Consider the following 10,213-nt stretch of genomic DNA (forward strand, 5'->3'; position numbering starts at 1 on the left):
TCACGTGAAAGGCAGACAAATGAAAGGCTCAAACCAGTTATCTTCAGAGAAGCCAAGCTAGCTGGGCTTCTGACAAATAACTGGGAAGGGAGTACTCTTCATCTACATCATCTATTCAGGATTTTGATTACTCAGTGGATAAAAAACTCAAAGTGCATTTAAAAAGAAAATGAAAGTAAATGTCATTGAAGAGCAATAATGAGCTTAATGGATAAAAAGGAATTTGATACTTTTTAAATTGTATCTGCAGAGAATAATGAATCCCTTTCAAACCTACCTAGAACAATATTTAGAGTATACATACTGAATCCAGACAGAGCGGGGAAAAACCCACTCACATTACTGCTCTACTTAAAACAATAGATCCTTAGAAACAACAGAGTCAAAGGTTTCAAAAACATTACTCAGCATTAGAAATAAGATTCTATCTTGTAGATTAAAACTCTATTTAATAAAAGTATATGAAATAATCTGTGCAGAGCCAAAGGTTAAAGATTTTGGAAGTTTCTTTGAAGATTATTTAGTCCAACTTCCTGTTCAAAGCGGAGCTAACTTCGAAGTTAGATCAGGCTGCTCAGGGCTCAGAAATGAAAAGGAAAGAACCTTGAAGAAGAGAACTGAGCAAAACAACTGCAGACTACTATCCCAAGACACACATGACCTCTGATGAAAAAGAACTGAAAAGCAGAGCATACATCACCATTTCTGAGAGGGCCTACAGAAGTGCATGGACTGAGTTTTAAAGAAATTATTTGAGAACACATCAAATAAACGTAAAGAAACTTTGTTTTCTATGTCTTCTTTCTTCACCAATTGAGCTGTCACTGTAATAATTCTTGTTGACTCTATCAGAGCTTCAGTTTTTTCTTCCAAAGAGTTTTAAGGCTGTGCTAAATGTTATCGCCTGTATCACTTAAGTGATAGAAACTGCTAATTCATTAGAGAACTATTATTCTTTAATGAATGTATTTTGCTTACTGTCATTTGAAAGTAAATCTAGGTACAAATTTTACAAGAATGTTAAATTCCTACCTTACTGCTGAAAGCTTTTCTCCTTTCTTCCAATCCCAGAGTACAATAGTGTGATTGTCATCTATTCCAACAGAAGCCAATCGTTTGCCATCCGCTAGAAAAATAAATTTATGATTAAGAGAGTAGATAGATAACATTATGTTGCAATAATAAGAAACCATATTAAAGAATACTGTAACTTCACAAATATTATACGAAGAATGTACAAACAGGTAAATAATCATACGACGTGTGCTTAGAGGCACGTCTGTCGTCTGTTTGCTTTTAAACTTGAGTGGTCAGTTGGATGGAGTTTAGGACTTTAAGTCACCCTGTCTAAAAATTGCACTTAGATCCTCTGTGTTTGTATCAAATCCTTTGTTCAGCTAGTTGCTGACATAGCTGCACAAAAACCTTCATCACAGGTTGTACTGTGAGAATTTTCTGTTTACTCTGAAAATCCCTGTTCATTTCTAAACAGGAAAGCATTGAAGCAATACCATGAAGTTTATGAAATATCCTTAAACTTAGTAATAGTGTGAAGTCTTTGAGAAGCTCTGACACGTATCCCACATTAACCTCCAAGAAAGAAGTTATTTGTGCTTACTCATGATCAACGACTTTCTGACATGTATCCATCTTTGAAATTGCTATGCATCCATGCCAGAATTTGGGAAATGAGATTCACGTCTTGAAAAAGGAGAACCAAAGAAAGGTAAGAAGCATCAAAGACCCCAAACTACTCATCTTTGTGATCACACATCTTCACTGTGAGGTTAGAGATCCTATCTAGTAAATCCAAACCATTAAAGAATGAATAGAAGCCAGGGAGAAGGGGAAATTTAACATTGGTACAGGAATTCAATGTATGGGGTGCAAAAATCTCAAAAGATTTAACTGACAGTCTCTTATGTTAGTATAAGGTGGAGAGAGAGAGGCTGGGTTTCTGCCCAGAAGAACTCCGTAACTGGACTTTCTGAATTTATCAGTGTGCTACCCAATCGGCTTGCGGGATTTAATTTAAAAAAGTGCACACCGGATCAATTTGCTTGAAAATGTGCTTACACAGTCGTAATGCAGACACAACACTCAAGATCTGTATGCCTGCCTCATACAACCAAAAGAAATTCTGAATTGATCAGCTCAGCTATTAAATGGCATAGAATCTGTTCTTGCATTTCCTGATGTGCAAGACTCCACAGAAGCTCTTTATAAATAAATGATCATTTTAAGACAGACTCTCTCATTTGATATTGATCACTGGAGAATATTTTTAATACAAAATCTTCAGCGTAAAGGAATTCCCAGTTGCTCATTAGAACTGATTAGCTTGTATTTTCATACAGAAAAGGAAAATTGTAAATAAATAAATACTTATTACCTGAAAAATCAACAGCACAAACACCATACTGGTGATAGCCCTTTAATACTGAGAGTGGTTTTATTGTTTCTGTATCCCAAATGTGTATTGAGGAATCTCGACCAACCTGAAAGTATACATATTTATAACAATTTTTTTTCATTTCTCAGTTACTTCACACAGTTGTTTAAAAGTATAATATTGACAAATACTTTAAAAAGTATTTGAAAAAATTTACAGTGATAAAATTTTCCTAATATTACTTCTGTCTGGCTAGCAGTATATTATTCCTTTTCCTGCTGTACAAATACCACTCCCCAGCTGGCTCTTTCTTCCCTCCAAAGAACTTAGGCACATTAATCACAATTGAGTCCTCTTGGGGTGGGGTGGGGGTGAGCAGCCCTTCATTGATTGCACATATTTATTCCATCAATTCTCTATCAATCATTCCCTGTCCAAAAATAAAAGGTTATTTTTATTGCTAGTATGTAAGCTACTCTGTTTGAGAAATCAAGGTGACTTCTGTTGCTTTCTGGTGTCATTACAAGTGCCTACAAGTCTAATGCATTGATACCTGTGGAGTAATCTCCACTAGAATGGTACTAATGCAGGTAACTAGAACTTGCTAAGAAATGGAACATATCTTATTCTTTTCAACTATGTACAAGCATTATTAGACAATATCTACAAGATTATTCACTATTCCAAAGGTTTTACACCTCAGTACACAAAAAAGGTCTGCAAAACCAGAGGAACACTCTCCTGTGTTTAAGACTGGGGGCAGGACTTAAGAAAACTATCATCTATTTCTGGTTTTGCCACAAACTTAACATGTGACGTTTGCGAAGCTTTTCGTAACATTCGCTATCAGGAAAATCTGAACCAGTGTTGCACGGGGAATTTGATTACTGCATTACCTAATTTCTGCAGGTAATATACAACAGTATATAATATGTATATATGACAGTATGTAATGGAGTGTATCTTTCTATTGATAGCATAAAGGATTTTAAAATACAGTAAGTCCAGGCACATTTTTATTCATAGTCTTTACTACTCCAAAATTAAACAGAATCAATTCTCACATTTAGGGCTTTAATCTCTAAACTGACCTGCAAATTCGTGTTAATCTCAAACATTTTAACACAAATTAAGAGGATAATAAGCAAAAGTTTATTTCTATTAAAAATTTCATTTCACATGTTCTCCAATTTATTATATAACAACAACAATAACAATAATGATAATAATAAAAAACCCTGAAACATCAAATCAAATCTTCAAGTCCCATTGTATAAACATTTATGGGAAGAGATGTTTGTCAGAAAACATGGCTGGAAAAAACTTACCTAAAATTACCATCTGGCAAAAGATAAAATGAACTATTATAAATACTTTAACAACATACATACCTGCATTGCATGTACAAACAATAAATAGTTTGGCTATAGGTGATAATCAAAAACATAATGCATGAAACTGAAATGCCAGAATGTAATAACAACTGCTAACTTCATGTTGTAATACATGAATGTAATAATAACATAGCTAACTTCACAACTAAGATACTAAAAAAATATATTTTAATTGCACTTTTCCTCCACTTGTTATCATGAAGCAGCAACATAATGCTGAATAAAAAATATGAATCTATTCTTAAAGAAAAAACAGGTTAAAAAACCCTATCAACTAAAGACTTTTATCAGAATTAATATAATAAACTGGAAAAAACACTTATGTTGCAGGTTTTTTTTAACATGATCCTTCATCTGAATAAATGCAGACTGGACTTCCTTCCTCCAAAATAGGCTTTTCTAAATTCAGTAGTAACAACTTCAGATTCTTATTGCAGATAAACACGAATCCTACCTGGCCTGTTGCCACATAGTCCTTTAAGGGATGAATAGCAAGGCAAAGAATGTCATCATCATGACCTAGATAAAAGCGCTGTGTGTTCTGCTGTCGATTGTACACCACTCCCACTGCTGCAACATGGTATACAATTTCACCCGTCTGAGTGTAAAATAAGTTGCTTCGACAGTCATAACCCCTGTAACTAATTAAAGAAAAAAAACTTTGTTCATCAAGGTCATAACCATATATACTGAAACTTTGAGATAAAATTATGCAAGATGCATTCTGCACATGTGAAAACTCAGATTACTTACCAATTACTGTTTTGGTGTTTTAAGATTATTAACATATTTTCCCAAAGGAACACCAATTTATCAATTTAATTTACTATTCAGACATCAGTACTACTAGCATTAGTTTGAAAGTGGCTGCTATTTAATAGTTACTCTCCACAACTATTTTAGAAGAGGAAGTAATAGCTAGTAATTTTTCCAGACCACATGGAGAATTCGGGCATGCAACATGTAATTAAATGAAATAGTCAAAACTAATACTTTCGACATTTTCTATCTCTTACTGCTCAAAAAGCAGGCAACAAAAGTTTCCACAAGAATGTGGACAACACAGGTATCATAAAACTGAAAGTTTCTGGAAACTTGCTAACAGAAAACAAATGCATAAATTTTCTTCCAGATCAGTTTCTTTTTTGAAGAAAAACCTGTCTCCTTTCTGTACTGATGCAGCAACTGGCATGACTAGGCCAATTCCCAGCTGAGGTCTGCATGCACTATCACAGTACACACATTTCTTCATAGGTGTGATTAAGATTCAGTACCCCATAAAAACCAAAGGTGGCATTTTCAAAAAGGCTAGGGTCCTACTTTCAGAAGTAATTTAAGAGGCTCAGAAACCTAAAAAACATTAAACAAATAAGCAAGTCTTAAATTCGTGTTTTTAATAATGCTATCCTTGGCAGTCAATGGAGATAACATTTAAAAATGCGTAACTTAAATTCATTCCTTCCTTTCTTCTGATATAAACAATACTCCATATACTCCTGACACATCCTGTTTCTATGCTATTAACTCCCCAGCTAACCTCCTTCTGTTCTTACAGATCTTCACTAAACCAACTTTTTAATTATTTTACAAAGATGCAGGCAAAATCTGGTTACATTTCTAAATCTATAGTTAAATTTACAGGAAGGGAATGACACTTCAATGTGTTTGAATTGGCTATGGATTATCTTTATGTAGGGATCATAAGGCTCTACCTAAGTATTTCTGCACCCAACTACTAATTGAACTAGTTGAAAAAAAGCCCTGAAGATGATCAGCAAGTCATTCTTGGCAAACAAAGTAACTAAACTTTCACCATCAGCAACTATAAACTAACAGAAATCTCTAATGTCTGTGTTATACTTCTTTCTCATGATATTAATTTCTTTGCTTAATTAAAGGCATGTATCATCAGAACAAATTACGTTGTTTTTAAGAAGAAAACAAATGCAAGATCTTTTTGCAACAGTGCAGTCTTTAAATTATCACGTAAGACAAAGGTGCACCTGTACACATACCAGTAAGTGTAATACACAAAATGAATGGGATAGCATTGAGACAATTACTGCACGAGACACTTAAAAGGTTTAAATGACACAGAAATTATGCAGTCCAGGTAGAAAAGTCTTTCATAAAATTATATATAGCTTTCCTTGTGTACATGGTGCAACCATATGTACTGGTCAAGTAATGAATCTTTAAGGCACTTCACCAACTTTAGCTTAATGAATACTATTCTGAAAACTCCAGCCATGGATCCATGTTCACAAATACTAGACCTATGCATTACTGGAAAACACCACAGCACATACCTGGAGCAGGTTTGAACATGCTGTATTTCTGTTGGCTCACCTACACTACACACAATGGTACTTATGTCAGATCATATGTGATTAGAGAAAAATTGCTAAAATCATCTCACAAACTTTTTAAACAGACCAGTAGATGGTCCAGGTCCATTCCTCCCCAGATGCGGAACGTTGCATTTCCCCCTTCTGAAGTTCATGAGATTCCTCCCTGCCCAGTTCTCTAGTCTGTCCAGGTCCCTCTCGATGGCAGCACAGCCATCTGGTGTACCAGCCACTCCTCTGAGCTTTGTATTGTCTGCGATACTGTGAAAGCCAAAGCTGGGTCTCATTAGGTCACAAACAAGCAAAGTGAACTTAAACCAGCAAAAACTGTGATAGCACAGAAGTAAAAGCTTTTAAAATAGTTTCCCTCCAACCCGCTGTTTAGATTGGTACTCACAGGCAGGTTCTTAACTTCAGGTTTGGTCCCAATCCAGCAACTTTTCAGTGTCTCCTGAGTTACTGTCCCTTAAAGGGCTCTAAAAAAAATCTCCCTCTTTCCATTAGGTCTGAGGCTCAACTCTATGCTCCTTGCTCTTCTCAAAGTGACCAACAATTTAGACTCACAATACAGGTGGAGACTCTTCAGTCATGCTTTGCTCTCCCTCCACCCATATCCTTCACCAACAACTTCCCCCAGCAGCAACACCTGCGGATGTTTTGAAGCTGATTTCTGCCTGACCCAAAGTGCTGCCTGCTTGCCCTGCCTGGCTGCACCCTTCTTTGATGTCCAGCCACTAGTTTTTAAAGGGACACAATATACAATGACCTACAGTAACTATGAAGAAAGAAAACAAAAATAGCCTATCACAGTATGCAACATTAACAGTTTAAGGACATGACAACATTCAGTGAGGGGCAGGAATTAAAAAGGCAGGCACAGTGCCAAAGAAGATATCTGGACCCATCATTGCTCAGACGTCATTTTCCTGTGCTTCACTCTGCACTGTGCTCTGTCAAAAACACTGGATTTCCTTTGCAAGCGCAGAATGATTTAAAAAAATGCTGAATATGCACCCTAAATGAGAATATTTTAAAAAGCAGCTACGAAAAATATGTATGCTGGAAGAAATAATGCTTTAGAAATACTGGACATTGAGCAATTTCTTACAAGCTTAGCAGTCACCTATAAAAGTAAAAAGCATTAAGACAGCAAAAGGGTCTCAGATCCTTCTACCTGCAACCCAGAAATTCAGATTTTTCCCAGCTCTTGTCATAACAATTGCCTATATACCCTAAGTTAAGCATAGTGAAATTGAGTATGTTAATGCCATATACCACAGGACTACCCAAAACATCCAAAATATATCTAGGATGCAGGAAAATAATTCTTATTACTCATACCTATAACTTTTTATCATCAGAAGTTCACTTCCTCCAGTTAAAAAAAAAAAAAAAAAATAGGTGTACAATCAGTTGTTTACAATTAAAATAAAACCTATTTTGCCAACATGTCAAGCAGTGCAAACAAAGACATTTTGTAACCCAGTTAAACACATCTGGTCTTTCCCACACGTCAGTTTACTAACTCCCTGACTATATAGGTACTTTTCACCAGAAGGATAAAGTGATGGGCTTAAACAGTCCAAGCAGAGATGAAAAGAAGCATGTTTCAGTGTAGAAGATCATTGCCTGAGAATATGCTACACAGTTCCAAAATGCTTACATCTCCATATTATTAAACCAATTTAGAACTGAGATTATTAGCTAATCTCAGAAAAAGCACAAAGAGAAACAATTTCTTTGCATGCAGAAAACAAACCACAGAAGTAATTTACAAGGCATCTTGGTTAGTAACTACAAACTAAATAATAAGGAAAGCAAGCTCTGCATCATAGTTACTGGATAACATGTAACAAGGCACAATAAACATAACACTGCATTCTGCAGTAGCTGATGTTTTCAAGTGGTCTTCAGCAAGAGCTAATCAAACCATCAATCCAGGACTGATTCAAGTTAGTATGACAGTAACTTTAAGAAGAAAAGATAGCTATCTCAATGCTATGTAGGAGAAAAATTTTGTCGTTACCATGGTCACGAAGAGCAGGGACAGGATGCAGTTTAAGATGTGTGTTAGATATATTAATACACATTTTATTCAACAAGTGTTCTAGTCAATACAGTCAATGGAACCTGCAGGGATACTCAGCTGACCAACCAGTCAGCATTTAATTTTACTTGAGCCAAATCACTCCTTATGCTCCACTGACTACTGACTGGATCTCCATTGACTGTGACTGAAGTTTAGATGCACACATAAAACCACCTACTTTTAGGCCCACAATTGTAAATTCTTTAACCTAAAGCTGGATCCTACCCACAGTTGCAAGTTACACATCCACAGCCAACTAAGGGGCAACTTCACAAGCAGTGTCCTCTCTGGGAAAAGAGTCAGTGTCCATAGTTTGTCTGATGCTGTAAGTGTTTCAAAATTTGTATGTTACTCTTCAAAGTATATATGGGAAATTTCCGAACGCAGTGCAACCCTCCCCCAAAAACCTCCATAAGAACCAAATGTCAAAATAAACATGGTTGAGGTCAGAGTCTTTAGCACAAAGATAGAGGTTTGTTGTTTGTTTTTTTTTTTTTAAATATACTTTCGCATGGCAATAGTGTTTTCTCAACAGGACCCACTCATAGCCTACTCCCTTCAGATACTATTTGTAGGTATTTGTAGCCCTCTGGTAGGAATCCATGCAAGGTGTCATAAGACTCATTTTAGAGCATGAGAAATCCTATGTCATCTTCAAACCGTAACCAAATTTCATCTTATGATAAGGTCAGTTCAATGAGTATCCTGAAACTCAAACTAGATTTTGCTTAAATTCTTTGAATATTAAAAAAAAAAAAAAATAAAAAAAAAAATCATTCTTGTGAGATCAGCAGCATAGCTTTGAGATAATACAGGACAGAAGTATTATACTTGCATCCTTATTCCCTGCCAGCAAAAAGAAAGTATTATAAGCAATTGAGTCTGAGAAAGGAGTTCCTCTGAATATCTCGAAAGATGTATCCTTTTTATGTTTCTGAACCACAACCACCACTGTCAAAGACACGGCAGAAATAAAATACAGGAGTAGTCAAAAAGAGGTCAAACTAGTACACCACTTAAATAACGTTTCTGATCATGACTGCATCAGATCTCTTGGAGAAAGATGCACTTAAAGATTAACCTGTTAATAGAAGTTGCTTTCTCATCCATATTAGGCAGTGGCTGCCTCACATACTCAGCATTATTGTTTCCATCCCCTTCCAAAACAGGAAGTAACCAGAGGTTTAAAAGATCTCTTACAGGATATGAAGAGATTCTTAAAAGTTCATCTTTCAAGGCAGTTGACAGATTCAAAACACAAAACCAATGTGCTCAAAAACAAAGAAAGGAAAAAGAGCTTCCTATTCCCCTAGTTCAAAAAAGCACCACTTTTTACACTTTCAAGGAACATCCAAGACATTTCCATCGCAGCTAAAGAAAGATGAAGCAAAGCAGACTTCCTGAATCAGAGAATATGCCTATTACTCACTTGGATGTGGGTCACTTTAAAGTTAACAGCCTGGACATTGAGAAAAATCTGTTGATCAGCATGGATTCTTCATTAGTTTCCTTGATGCCCATTGGGTAATCAGACAGAACTCAACTGGACATTCTACTTCTGGTCATTCCTGGATATTCTGGTCAAGCTTCACTTCTGTTGTGAAGGAAATAACAATAATCCCAAAGATCCAGGGCCCTTGCTTGTGCTACATCTTCCTCAGGATCATTTGGTTTGATTCTTAGACTAAATTTTAAAGACTACATACAGCTACCTACCTTAATGCATTTTCTATACAGACATAAAAATCTTCAACTGAGAATTCTGGAGAGTCAAAAATAGAAATAAGAAAACCAACTCTGTACCAAGCTTCCCAGTTGTCATTATTTCCAAAGCTATTCCTCAGACTCCATGTCTTCTACAGACAAAATTGATGAGTTGAATGATTAACTATTATTAGACAATTAATTTATTAAGCATTTCATGTGGAATTCTAGAATTGTTTAAGTGTCATTATAAAGATAGACAGCGTCAGTAACTTATCTGTGCATT

General features: G+C 35.7%; 1 protein-coding gene across 1 annotated transcript in view; it reads right to left on the reverse strand.

Annotated features, from left to right (window-relative positions):
- EML5 (echinoderm microtubule associated protein like 5) overlaps window positions 1-10,213 on the reverse strand; it is a 97,489-nt gene that overhangs the window by 52,822 nt on the left and 34,454 nt on the right. Inside the window, exons 14-16 of the mRNA XM_009319520.1 lie at window positions 4,241-4,427; window positions 2,393-2,498; window positions 1,033-1,126 (exon numbers count right to left, since the gene is read on the reverse strand). Coding sequence (XP_009317795.1) covers window positions 1,033-1,126; window positions 2,393-2,498; window positions 4,241-4,427 — 387 coding nt within the window. The remainder of the gene's footprint in view (window positions 1-1,032; window positions 1,127-2,392; window positions 2,499-4,240; window positions 4,428-10,213) is intronic.

The sequence above is a fragment of the Pygoscelis adeliae genome, unplaced genomic scaffold, assembly GCF_000699105.1.
Source record: "Pygoscelis adeliae isolate BGI_AS28 unplaced genomic scaffold, ASM69910v1 Scaffold71, whole genome shotgun sequence".
Lineage (NCBI taxonomy): Eukaryota > Metazoa > Chordata > Aves > Sphenisciformes > Spheniscidae > Pygoscelis > Pygoscelis adeliae.